General features: G+C 40.8%; 1 protein-coding gene across 1 annotated transcript in view; it reads left to right on the forward strand.

Annotated features, from left to right (window-relative positions):
- Nucleotides 1-855: 855 nt before the first annotated feature.
- THEM4 (thioesterase superfamily member 4) overlaps nt 856-14,453 on the forward strand; it is a 47,056-nt gene continuing 33,458 nt past the window's right edge. The window contains exons 1-2 of the mRNA XM_052637907.1: nt 856-973; nt 12,820-13,006. Coding sequence (XP_052493867.1) covers nt 875-973; nt 12,820-13,006 — 286 coding nt within the window. The 5' untranslated portion in view covers nt 856-874. The remainder of the gene's footprint in view (nt 974-12,819; nt 13,007-14,453) is intronic.

Below are 14,453 nucleotides of genomic sequence, written 5' to 3' on the forward strand. Positions count from 1 at the left end.
GCTCTAGATGAGTGATCACACCATCGTGATTATCTGGGTCGTGAAGATCTTTTTTTTACAATTCTGTTGTGTATTCTTGCCACCTCTTCTTAATATCTTCTGCTTCTGTTAGGTCCATACCATTTCTGTCCTTTATCGAGCCCATCTTTGCATGAAAAGTTCCCTTGGTATCTCTAATTTTCTTGAAGAGATCTCTAGTCTTTCCCAGTCTCTTCAGTCGTGTCCAACTCTTTTGCGCCCCCATGGACTGTAGCCCACCAGGCTCCTCTGTCCATGGGATTCTTTCTTCAGGCAAGAATACTGGAGTGGGTTGCCTTGCCCTCCTTCACCGGATCTTCCCAATCCAGGGATGGAACCTGCGTCTCTTACGTTTCCTGCATTGGCAGGCGGGCTCTTTACCACTAGCGCCACCAGCGGCGGGAGGGAGAACTATTAGGAAACAGCCCAGAATTTGGCCCTCTAGCAAGAGATGGGAGAAGACCAGGGAATCCTCACCAGCAGCGCTTAGGTGCCGGGGCTTGGGGGCTGAGCCATAGTCGCGGACCCGCACATCTGGCGTCCTCGCCCTCCCCAGGCCGCGCGGCCGCTGTTGCCGCTCTCCCCTCGGTCCAGTGGCCTTCACAAGTCTTGACAGTTTCCCCAGAAAAGGTTCAGGCGCGGCAGGACAGCTAAAGGCTTTACCCGACGCTGCGCCTGCCTTCAGGCCCCTCCCTCCCACTGCCCCTCTGAGACTCGTGTCGCCTCCCACCGGCTCGCCGGGCCCCGCCCTCACCTCGCCTCAGTTAAAGAGGAAGAGCAGGCGGGTGGGTAGCTGCGTGAGTGAGTCAGCTTTTACCTCAGCTGGCGCGAGGCAGCTCCCTCACTTCTGAGAGCCATGCTGAGGAGCTGCACCGCGGGACTTCGCTCGCTCTGGGCCCTGCGCGGCCGGCGGGAAGGCGCGCCCCGGCTATCGACGGATCTGCAACCCGCGCGGGTGAGTCCAGGTTAGCCCGGCAGCGAAAATGGGCAGAAAGATAGAACTTTTTCGTCAGGAACTTAGCCTGTGATAAAGGGTATGCTGCTGCTACTGCTGCTAAGTCACTTCAGTCGTGTCCGACTCTGTGCGACCACATAGACAGCAGCCCACTAGGCTCCTCTGTGCCTGGGATTCTCCAGGCAAGAACACTGGAGTGGGTTGCCATTTCCTTCTCCAATGCAGGAAAGTGAAAAGTGAAAGTGAAGTCGCTCAGTTGTGCCCGACTCTTAGCCACCCCCATGGACTGCAGCCTACCAGGCTCCTCCATCCATGGGATTTTCCAGGCAAGAGTACTGGAGTGGGTTGCCATTGCCTTCTCCGAATAAGGAGTAATGTTTAGCTGTTTATCCCTTTCCTCAGCCAACTGACCTCAGAATGAAAGCTAACATTAGCTCCAAAGGGTATCAGTATTAACAAGGTCACCGGATCTTTCAGTCTTGAAAGTCAAGCCATAAGAAACGACAGGAGGGTGACACGGTTTTGAGGCAGTGTGCAGGATGCTTGAATCGCGTCAGCAAGTCAAAGTATACCACTACCACTAATAAAGAAGGGTTATGACTTAAGGAAGGTCACGTGCTTAAGAAAACACGTGGTAGAGTTGGAATCTGAACCTAAGCAGTCTGGCAAATATCCATTACCTTGTACCCTCAGGAGGATCAGTTTCCTCAGGTTTAATACCTGTTACAAGGTTTACATGAGATAAGGCTATGTAACAGCGGTGTCTGGCGTTCAGTTCAGTTCAGTTCAGTCGCTCAGTCGTGTCCGACTCTTTGCAACCCCATGAATCGCAGCACGCCAGACCTCCCTGTCCATCACCAACTCCCGGAGTTCACTCAGACCCATGCCCATCGAGTCAGTGATGCCATCCGGCCATCTCATCCTCTGTTGTCCCCTTCTCCTCCTGCCCCCAATCCCTCCCAGCATCAGAGTCTTTTCCAATGAGTCACCTCTTCACATGAGGTGGCCAAAGCACTGAAGTTTCAGCTTTAGCATCATTCCTTCCAAAGAAATGTCTGGCGTTAGTATTAAATAAATATTGTTGTTAAGTCTCTAAGTCCTGTCTGACCCTTATGACCCCATGGACTGTAGCCCGCCAGGCTCCTCTGGCTATGGGATTTCCCAGGCAAGAATACCGGAGTGAGTTGCCTTTTCCTTCTCCAGATCTTCCTGATCCAGGGATGGACCTGCATCTCCTGCATTGGCTTCTTTACCCCTGAGCCACCAGGGATGCCCTAAATAAATATTGCCTGTTGGAGAACTGTTTCCTCCTCTATGTACCCTTAGTACTTTCCCATTGTTTTAGTTGTTCAGTCCCTGTCGTATCTGACTCTTTGGGACCCCATGGACTGTAGCACACCAGGCTTCCTTGTCCTTCACAATCTCTCTCGGTTTGCTCAGACTCATGTCCATTGACTCGATGATGCCATCCAACCATCTTGTACTCTGTTGCCCCCTCCTCCTCCTGAATCTTTCCCAGGATCAGGGTCTTTTCCAATGACTTGACTTTTGCATCAGGTGGCCAAAGTATTGGAGCTTCAGCTTCAGCATCAGTCCTTCTAATGACTATTCAGGGTTAATTTCCTTTAGTATTGACTGGTTTAATCTCCTTGACCAAGAGACTCTCAATAAATAAATATTGCCTGTTCTTATATCCCTATGTTTTGGTTCATTGATATATTCAATTAATATTAATCAAGCACTAACAATATGCCAGACATCGGTTTCAAATGCTGTAAAGATGAATAAGAAACAACCCTTTCAGAGAGCTCAAGTCTAATTTGGGAGAAAGGAATGAAAGTGCAAAATTTTAAAATAAATGTACTATGGGAAGTACTAAGGGTCCATAGAGGAGGGAACAACTCTGTTTTGAGCATGAACTAAAAGCTGTTGTAGCTTGTTTTTATTTATTTTTTTCAACTTAGGCATTTAGGCATTAGTATCATAAGTCATTCCCATGTTACAATTTGAAAACACCAATACTAAGAGAACAGAGCACTGGATTCAGATAAATTATCTTTTAGTTATTTTTAAGTTATCTTTAAGCACTTGAAAACTTTAAAAACAGGTGCAGGTGGGGGAGAGGAGACTCAGCAGGCTTGCTGAAAGGACAAAGACAAGAACAATAACATTTCACTTCAGTATAGCAATCCAAGATTTATCTACTAGAAAAAATAAGATTTTCTTTCTTATCATTTTCCACTCACCAATTAATACAAATATTTGCTGCCTCTCACCAGCTATATCTAAGGAATATCTAAAAATAATAGTTTATAAGGATATTGACTTAATTCTAGATAATTAAATTAAATTGTACTGCTTAGATTGCCCTCTCTGAAGGAGATCAGATAGGTGAAAATAATCATTTTAGGCCCTTATAGGACACGCACAAATGGATTCCATTCATGATAGTTAAAACCATTTTAACATCTCTGAAAATGTGAAGTTTAAGAATTTTGAAACAATTGCTATACAGTACTTATTATTAAGCAGTCTACTTGAATTGAATAATGAAATAATGTTCACCTTGGAAGATTCAAGGTAACTAATAATAATTTACAATAAAATTAGCTTCCCCAACTATTTTAATATTAAAAAAATAAAGACAACTAACTTATATTAAAATATTCAAGTAATAGTAAACAGTGAAAATTTTCAAGATGAAGTTTTTAGCAAAAAGAAAGGAGAGGCTGGTACCTTTTTATTTATTTGTTTGTTTATTTATTTTGGTTGCGTGGGGTCTTTGTTGCTGTGCCCAAGCTTTCTTGGGGCTTTTTCCTAGTTGTAGTGAGCGGGGGCTACTCTTGGTTGCAGAGCACATGCTTCTCATTGCAGTGGCTTCTTTTGTTGTGAAGCACAGGCTCTAGTGTATGTAGGCTTCAGTCATTGCAGCACACAGGCTCAGTAGTTGTGGCTCCCAGGCTCTAGCATGGGCTTAGTAGTTGTGATGCACTGGCTTAGTTGCTTAGCAGCATGTGGAATCGTTCTGGACCAGGAATCAAACCCATGTCCCCTGCATTGACAGGCAGATTCTTATCCACTGTACCACCAGGGAAGTCCAAGGGTGATACTTTTAATAGAAATATTAATTAGTATTGTAATGGGATTCTAATGATATTAGCTGTAGGGAATAAGTAATAATTGATGAAATGAGGATGTTTTTATTGATATTTATTTCCTCGATTACTTAAATTTTTCACTAGAAGTCTAAAAACTTGGGGTTGAGTATACAGAAGAGCATTAAGTATGGGCCATTTATAAGAGCAAAGACATCAAAAGAGTATTTTGAAGTTACAGGCTCATTCCTAGGCTTATGCAGAACATGCTTCTCTTTTCAACTTTGGGTTAAAAAGTATCTACAAGACTGGTTGGGAGCCTCCAAATAGGGCTATTCAATAGTCATGTTTCCTTCTTCTGGGCCTTTTGCCTTCTGCCAGTTATTCTCAATTTTCTAGAGACAGGAAATGATACTTCATTCCATTTATCACAATCTTAAGGCATTCAGGATTATCTTGAATAAGTGGTTCAGTTTGTACAGTTTTACTGAAATTCTTTGTTATAAGTGGAAACCTGACTTTGACAAGAAAAAGTGAAAGTCACTCAGTTGTGTCCTACTCTTTCCATGGAATTCTCCAGGCCAGAATACTGGAGTGGGTAGCCTATCCCTTCTCCAGCAGATCTTCCCGACCCAGGAATCGAACTGGGGTCTCCTGCATTGCAGGCAGATTCTTTACCAGCTGAGCTGCCAGGGAAGCCCATAACAAGGATGTCAGTTTTAAACAGTTCAACAAAATGCTGATGAATAAAGTCATCTGCTGTTGCTTTCAATTCGGGACAGTCTAGACACTCTGCTAATACACTTAAACTGAGACAGTTTGAAGCATCAGCTTGTTCTTTCAAAAAATCAGCACACAAACCTCCCTGGGGTCCAGTGGTTAAGAATCTGCCTGCCAATGAAGGGGACATGGGTTTGACCCCTACTCAGGGATGATTCCACATGCCGTGGGGTAACTGAGCCCATGCTCTGGAGTCCACAAGCTACAAGTTCTGAACCCACATGCCACAACTATTGAAGCCCAAGCACCCTGGATCCCATGCTCTGCAACAAGAGAAGCCATCGCAATGAGAAGCCCTGCTTACCTCAACTAAAGAGTAGCCCCCACTAGCTGCAATTAGAGAAAGCCCACATGTAGCAACAAAGACCCAGCACAGGCCAAAAAAAGAAATCAAATTTTCTTCACAGGTTCAGTCTGGTACTAGTTTGCTGCATCTAACAAAGACTGAACATTGTTGCTATTCACAGAAATTCTCATGGTATAAGCAAATTCCACAAGTTATTTGATAACCTCAGGTGCAGCATCTTTGAGTTCTGTTTCAAAGGTCTTTGATTCAAGCATGTGAGTTGTGAGCATTAAATTTAAAAAAATTGACTGGCTGCACCAAGGACAACATCATGAGGTATCTTTCGTTCCTGGACCATAAGAATCACATCACACAATGTTTTCTTTGTATTTATGTAGCTTGTCAACAAGGTTCTGCAGTCAGTTTCTCCCAGCATGATTTCAAGTTGACCCTGGGTATAAATTCCTGGGTAGACTGTAGATTCAACTATAGTTGAGTAGTGAATTTAGATCACTGTTTCTGAATGTTATTCATGATACCCATGAAGCCAGCCAGTTTGGCAAATTTCTTCTCACCGGGGCCTCTGTTTACCAAATACTGAGGCTGAGAGAGGGCCGCTGCAATTCCCTGCTCCCCAATGGGCAAGCAGACCACTGTAGTAGAACAAGGCCCAACCACCCCCTCAAGCTCTCCAGAGGCAACAACATGGGCTTTACAGCATTACCCTTAGAACCAGAGCCCAGCCAACTTACTTTTAAAGAATAAAGAGTGCAGATCCATTATTAATCCTGTGTCATCACTAACTCAGTGCACATGAACTTGAGCAAACTCCAGGAGATAGTGGAGGACAGAGGAGCCTGGCAGGCTGCAGTCCATGTGGTCATAGAGTCAGACACGACTTAGTCACTGAACCACACCACCATCTTATATGTTGGAAAAGAAAAATGTCCTGTGCTAATCTCACAACAAAGATAGATTCATTTCTTTAATTATATGTTGGTGTCTGGTAGTCTCTGTTGAGAATATGTAACAATATTTACAGGCTTTGTAACAGTAGTATTTACAGGCTTTACAAATCATGCCTCTTTTGGTTCAGTAACTTAATCTTAAAAGGAGATACATTAAAAAGTTGTAACTTAAGCCCCGCTTGAAACACATAATCAAACATCTAGCAAGACCTTTCCCCTATTCAGGGCAACACAAAGTAGTGATTATCCCTAACATTTATCCCTCATGCACAGAGTCTGTGCTGTGAATTTATAGGTGCCTTTGCTTCCAAGTATCACTTAGTTCTCATCTCCTTGAACTGAAACTTTCATTATTTTTATTTCTCACAATATCACAGTGTTCATCTGTGGTCCCAAACTCAACATTCCCCAAACTAAAATTAATGGTTCCTCTCCTACTTTCCACCTCCTGACATTCACACAAACATTAACAAAAGCCTCCTCTTTCTTTTCCTTCTGTCCACTCCAGTCTTCAAACCACAAGTCAGGAATTATCCAAAACTCTTCTACTTTCTCTTCCCCCATGATCAGTCAGTCTCTACAACCCTTGGTCCCAGTATCCTAGATATCTCTTAAATCTTTTTCATTCCTTTCTACCTAGTTCAGCTTCTGACCATATTTCTCCTGGATCTCTGCAACAGTCTTTTAATTGGTTTCCTTACCATTGCTTCTCACCTTACAATTTATCCTTTACATCAGAGGGAGCTTTCTAAAACCTCAGTTCATGTTACTGCTTTGCTTAAAACTCCCCAAGGCACTCCATAATGGAAAAAAAAGTACTTTGCCACTCAGTTGGCATGTATTCTTCATGAGTCTTTAAAGACTCCTTTCCTTTAAACAGCTTCATCCTAGGCAATAACACTTACGAAATCAAAGTGTGATGCACTATTTATGTCCTTTTATAATATTCACTTAAAAATACACGTGTTATTGTTGTTATGCCACCTAAAATTGTCTTTCTTATTGACCTTTTGAAACATTAACCTAGAAGGTGAAATCTAAGCTTTCGTTAAAGCCAAAGAGCCACTATAGTGTCACCCCTCTTTTGTTTTGCCATCCCCATCTTGCTTCTGTTCTCTTTGTACCTTTTAGCCATAAAGACTGAAATCCTAGCAGTTCCCCATATTTCTCTACCTTTGCTTGGAGCAGCCTGCCTGTTGTTTCTTTAGTGAACTTTTCATCCTTTGGAAACCACCTATATCAGTTCTCATCTTTTTGAAGTTTTCCCTAAAAGTCACTTCTTCTGTGTCTGTATCTACTTCTTTTGTAGCATTTTTCACACTCAAAGCTACAAGCACTCGAGGACTGGGTCTAAGTCCTCTCTTTGTGTTATCTGTACCTGGCCCAGAACCAGAGCATATAGTAGGGCTCAAAAAAGTTTGTTGCAGGACTTCCCTGTCAGTCCAGTGGCTAAGATTCCACACTTCCACTGCAGGGGACATAGGTTCCATCCGTGGTTGGGGAACTAAGATTCCACATGCCATATAGTGTGGCCCTAAAAGGGAAAAAAAAAAAAAAAGTTTGTTACATTTAGCTGAATCCCCTCAGACTTCAAAGTTAAAATCAGACAGGAGAAACTCCTAAACTCATTCTATGAGGCCACCATCACCCTGATACCAAAATCAGACAAAGATGCTACCAAAAAAGAAAATTACAGGCCAATATCATTGATGAACTTTGATGCAAAAATTCTAAACAGAATTGAACAACACATTTAAAAGATCATACATCATGGTCAAGTGGGCTTTATTCCAGGGAGGCAAGGATTCTTCAGTATATACAAATCAATGTAATACATCATATTAACAGATTGAAAGATAAAAGCCATATGATCATCTCAACAGATGCAGAGAAAGCTTTTGATAAAATTTAACACCCGTTTATCATAAAAAGAAGTATTCTCCAGAAAGTAGGCATGGAAGGAAAATATTCAACATAATAAAGGCCGTATACGACAAACCCAGAGCAAACATTATTCTCAACAGTGAAACCTGAAAACATTTCCTCTAAAATCAGGAACAAGACAAGGGTGCCCACTCTTGCTACTATTATTCAGCATAGTTTGGGAAGTCCTGGCTGCTTCTCAATCAGAGAAGAAAAAGAAATAAAAGAAACCCAGTTTAGAAAAAAAGAAGTAAAACTCTTACTGTTTGCAGATGAAATGAGACTATACATAGAAAGCCATAAGAATGCCAGCAGAAAATTACTAGAGCTAATCAATGAATATAGTAATATCACAGGATATAAAATTAACACAGAGAAGAACTCCCTTGCATTCCTATACACTAACAATGAAAAATCAGAAAGATAAATTAAGGAAACAATCCTATTCACCATTGCAACTAAAAGAATAAAATACCTAGGAAAATTACCTAAAGAGACAAAAGACCAGTATGCAGAAAACTATCAAACAGTGATGAAAAAAATCAAAGATGACACAAACAGATGGAGAGATATATCATGTTCTCGGATTGGAAGATTCAATATTCTGAAAATGACTATGCTACCTGAAGCAATCTATAAATTCAATGCAATTCTATCAAACTACCAATGATATTTTTCACAGAACTAGGAAAAATAATTTTACAATTTGTATGGAAACACAAAAGACCCTGAATAGCCAAAGTAATCCTGAGACTGAAAAATGAAACTGGAGGAATCAACCTTCCTGACTTCAAACTATACAACAAAGCTACATCAGGACAGTATGGCACTGGAACAAAAATGAATATAGACCGATGGAACAAGATAGAAAGCCCAGAAATGAATCCACCCACCTATAGACACCTTATCTTTGACAAAGGAGGCAAGAATATACAATTGAGAAAAGACAATATCTTCAATAAGTGGTGCTGGGAAAACTGGACAGCTAGATGTAAAACACTGAAATTAAAATACTTCCTAACACCATACACAAAAATAAATTCAAAAGGGATTAAAGACCTATATGTGAGACTAGAAACTATAAAACTCTTAGAGGAAAGCATAGGCAGAACACTGTCTGACACAAATCACAGCAAGATCCTCTATGACCCACCTCCTAGAGTAATGGAAATAAAAACAAAAATAAATAGGACCTACTTAAACTTAAAAGCTTTTGCACAGTGAAGGAAACTATAAACAAGGTGAAAAGACAGCCCTCAGAATGGAAGAAAACAATGGCAAATGAAACAACTGACAAAGGATTAATCTCTAAAATATATAAACAGCTATTGTAGCTCCATACCAGAAAAACAAACAATCCAATCAAAAAGTGGGCAGAAGACCTGAAGAGATATTTTTCCAAAGAAGACATACAGATGGCTAATAAACACGTGAAAAGATGCTCAACATTGCTCATTATTGAAGAAATGCAAATCAAAATTACAATGAGGTATCACCTTTCACCGGTCAGAATGGCCATCAAAAAAAAAATCTACAAACAGTAAATGCTAGAGAGGGTGTAGAGAAAAGGAACCCTCTTGCACTGTTGATGGAATGTGAATTGATACAGACACTATGGAGAACAGTATGGAGGTTCCCTAAAAAAACTAGGAATAAAACTACCATATGACCCAGCAATCAGGCATATACCCTGAAGAAAACCATAACTGAAAAAGACACATGTACCCTAATGTTCACTGCAGCACCATTTACAATATCAGGACATGGAAGCAACCTTGGTGTCCATCAACAGGTGAATGGATAAAGAAGCTGTGGTACATGTAACAATGGAATATTACTTAGCTATAAAAAGGAATGTATTTGAGTCAGTTCTAATGAGGTAGATGAACCTAGAGCCTATTATAAAGAGTGAAGTAAGTCAGAAAGAGAAAAATATGTAATAACACATATAGATGGAATCTAGAAAGATGGTACCGATGAACCTATTTGCAGGGCAGCCAAGGAGACACAGACATAAAGAACAAACTTGTGGACACAGTAGAGAAAGGAGAGGATGAGACGAATTGAGAATAACGTTGCAACATACACATTATCATATGTAAAACAGATAGTGAGAATTTGCTCTAAGATTCATCGAGCTCAAATCCATGCTCTGTGACAACCTAGAGAGGTGGGATGGGGTGGGAGGTAGAAGGGAGGTTCAAGAGAGAGGGACCATATGTATACCTATGGCTGATTCATGTTGATCTGTGGCAGAAACCACAATATTATAAAGTAATTATCCTCCAATTAAAAATAACTATTTTAAAAAGTCAGGTGGGAGAGCCCAGGATCAAGGGAATCATTCTAATTCCTAAAAGTCTTCTATTATCTCTATTGCACTGGTCCATAAAAGGATGCTAGAACTGATCAAACCTAGAGTTTCCTATTTTGAAGGAAAACTATAGATGAGGTAAACCCAAATTCACAACTCCAAAGCTTACACATGCTATTCTATCTCTCAGTTGAAAAGTATTGGTCAATACACACTAATTTATGACTAATTGTGTCTGTTATGTTACTTCCAGAATTTATGTACTTTAAAAACTACACAATTGGAACTAAATTCTAAGGAAATAATCCAAAGTAGAGAAAATACCATATTCATAATGTTCCAATGGTCCTTTTCATTTAAAGCAGCAAAACATTGGAAACAATTTACATGTACAATTTAAATGGTTGAGTAAAGTATAGTATATCATTTTAAAGGACTATTTTTCTGCTGTTGAAAATGGTGATAACAGATTAAGGACATGAGAAAGTAAACACTAAAGAATTTTAAGCGATGAGGTAGAAGAAAAATTTTATTTCTTACTGAGATTACAAGTATACTAAGAAAAGTTACAAAAACTTGGAGGAAATATATCAAAATTTTACCATTAGTTATATTAATATGAAGAGATAATACATGGGTTAAAGTTTTTGTTTGTTTGTTTTTCTTTTCTTTTCTTACCAAAATTTTTGAGCTGAAAACCATAGAAAAAAAATAACAAAACAAAGGTACAAGTATTGGGCTAGGGAGTGGAGTAGTCTCAGTCTTACTCATATTTCCCCTCAAGAAGTCAAGACTTTTATAGCTAGGAAGTTTTTAGTTCTGTAGAGTTCTTAAGACAGGCTCCCTAAATTCTTACCATTTGATCAGGACCCACCCCTGAGGTCAGCAGAAGCCTATTTGTCTGGTTTTTCCATCACAGTAAGTGTACCTCCCTGTACGCTGGGTGTAGTCTGAGTGTTGTAGATACTTTGAATGACTTGATAAGGGTGACTGGAAGTAGAATACTACAGAGGTGATAGCTTCTGCAATCTTAATGTTCTAGGACTTCTGCACGAGTTACAATAACTGATTTTCCTTTGTGGTGCCTGTGGACATTTGCTTTGTTCAGCTCCCTAGGCGACACTTTGTCCCTTATCCTCCAGGGCCCCTGTACCTTTCCACTTGCTGCACGGGCACTGGTGTGGTAGCAGTGCTGAATGCTACAGGGAAATAGCACTGGTGGAAGCTGCGGTTATTGTGATGCCAAGAACTTTTCTCCTCCAACCTCCTCCTCCTCCTTCTTTGTGTTGTCTTTCTGTTCTCTTTCTGAAACAACATTTAGCTCTTTCCCCGACTTTGTTGCATAGTTCAGAAACCTGGGATTAGCTCTGGTATTTTTCCTCTTCCCTCACTCTCCTGTATCCAATTAGTCACCAGTTGTGCTTCATGCACTCATAATTTTTCGGCTGAGTTACTCCAGTAGCTTCCAGACAAGGCCCTCTCATTCCAATCTTGAAATCACTCTCACTATTTTTCATATTATGACCAAATCTGATCTTGTCACTCCGTTGTTTAAAATCCCACCAAGAGCACTGCAGATACAATTCAAACCAGTCTCACAGTCAGGCCCTTGCTCCTCCCCTTGTACTGAAACAATGCCAAACTTCCTTGAGGCCTTGTTTCTTTTATTTGTTTATTTACTTATTTGTTGACTGCACTGGTCTTCGTTGCAGCACATAGGGCTTCTCAGTTCTAGCGCACTATTGCAGGGCTTCTCATTGCAGTCCACTATCATAGTTGCCCCTCGGCATATGGGTTCTTAGTTCCCCAACCACGGATCAAACCAAGTCCCCTGCATTAGAAGGCAGACTCTTAACCACTGGACACCAGGTAAGTCCTGAGCCCTTAGTTTCATCATCTGTATAATGGGGATATAATTAGTACATACTTCATATGGTTGTTGTAAGGCCCCTCAAAACTGTTTCATGTCTGCTTGCCTTTGCACACGATATTCCTTTGCCTACAATACTCTGGCTGATTTCTGCTTGTCTAATTGAATCTAGTGAAGAGTCGAGTCAAAGGACCGCCTCCCTGATTATGCAATCTGAGATGAATACCTCTCCCCTGTGCTCTGGCTTCCTGTGTGTTTCCCACTGGTAGCACCTTTTACATAGAGAAAAGTTGTCTGACCTTCATCTTTCTTTATCACCAATTTCTGGCTCACCTGTGCTTCATTAAGGTTTGAGAAAAAGAAGGGGCTCTGCAAACCTGGACTTAATACCAACTCTGCCACTAGCTAGTTGGATGACTTTGAGCAAATCATTTATCCTTTCAATCTCCCATTTCTCCTAAGGAGGGAGGACCAGGTGATGCTAGAAATTTGTTTCCACTTCAAAATGACAAGCTTTAGGGAAGAGGAAAAGCAATAAGATACTCTTAGAAAATAGAATATGTTATGAAATAGGACGTACCTTCCTTTACTCTCCTTTTTCTCCTTTTAGAGGTTGTTTTCTACTGAGAAAGCCATTCATAAGGACTGGGCTCTCCCCAACCCCAGCTGGAGCAAGGACTTAAAACTCCTTTTTGACCAGTTTATGAAGAAATGTGAAGACGGCTCCTGGGAACGTTTGCCTTCATATAAACATAGATCTACTCAAAAGAGTGAAGACTTCAAGACCTATTTCCTTGGTAGGAACAGCTACTCTCCCATAATAGAATACTTAAATATCAACTATAAAACTAAGAAGAGATTGAAGTACTAGTTATCACTTGAAAAAGGAAGGAGAAAAGTGCTATATGGTTGCTATATTCTCCAGTTTTATAGGCCAGAAATCTCAATAAATTTTGCAGATTGTGGGAGAGCATAAAGTCTATTGCCATTAACAAGACTACCCCCACCATGGCATCATCATCAACATTAGCAGGAAGGGGCCCCAGAAAGCCTCCACCCTCCCACATTCTCATCACCTTTCTGTCTTGAGGCTGTCATCACTAACCTTAATTTAATATTTATCCCAATATGTGGCTCTGTCCCCCTAGGAAGCTCAGAACACTCAAGTCACCCCCTCATCTCACAGACTCTAAACTCCCAAGGCAGACCACCCCACCTCCAACATACACACATTGCACTTCCTGTCTGTGTGTGTTTTAATTAATAGATTTTTTTTTTTTTTTAGTAGTAGTTTCAGGTCTATTGGGCTTCCCTGGTGGCTCAACGGTTAAAGTGTCTGCCTGGAATGTGGGAGACCCGGGTTCAATCCATGGGTCGGGAAGATCCCCTGGAGAAGGAAATGGCAACCCACTCCAGTACTCTTGCATGGAGAATCCCATGGACGGAGGAGCCTGGTAGGCTACAGTCCATGGGGTCGCAAAGAGTCGGACACGACTGACCGACTTCACTTTCACTTTCTTTCACTTTCAGGTCTATAGTGAAAAAAGTGGAAAGTGCAGAGTTCTCAAATATCCCTTACTTCCCTCTGCCAGGTTCCCATTTATTAATATCTTGTGATAGTAAAGTATATTTGTTATGATGATGAGACTGTATTGGTAACATGAACTTAAGCCCATAGTTTACATCAGGGCTCATTCTTTGTGTAATACTTTATGAAGTTTGACAAATGTATAATGACATGTATCGTTCTGTTCATCTCTCCTTCCTCCCTCCAAACCCTAGGTGACCACTGATCTTTTCACTCTCTCCATGATTTTGCCTCTTCCAAAATACATACAGTATGTAGTCTTTTCAGATTGTTTTCTTTCACTTAATAATATGCATTTTTAAGGTATATATTTATTTTTTCCATAGTACTTATCTCCATAAGACAATGCTTTGTGTTTTAACGGTTTCTCTCTCACCACTAGAGTGTTTGCTTCATAAGGGCAGAGATTTCTTGTGTGTTTTATTCCCCACTATATCTCCAGTGCTTAGAATAGTACCCGGTACATAGTAAGTGCCTTATACATACTTGTAGGAAGAAGAAAAATAAGAAGGGAGGGAGGAAACACACACCAGGGAACCTGCTTAAGATGCTGTACTTGGTTTTTTGTTTCTTTTTTTTACCTAACATCTCTGCCCTTCTGGAGTAATGAGAGATAAACCACTAAGTAATGAAAACAAAGTAAGTCAGATGGTAAA

Source organism: Budorcas taxicolor, chromosome 3 (assembly GCF_023091745.1).
Source record: "Budorcas taxicolor isolate Tak-1 chromosome 3, Takin1.1, whole genome shotgun sequence".
NCBI classification, from domain to species: domain Eukaryota; kingdom Metazoa; phylum Chordata; class Mammalia; order Artiodactyla; family Bovidae; genus Budorcas; species Budorcas taxicolor.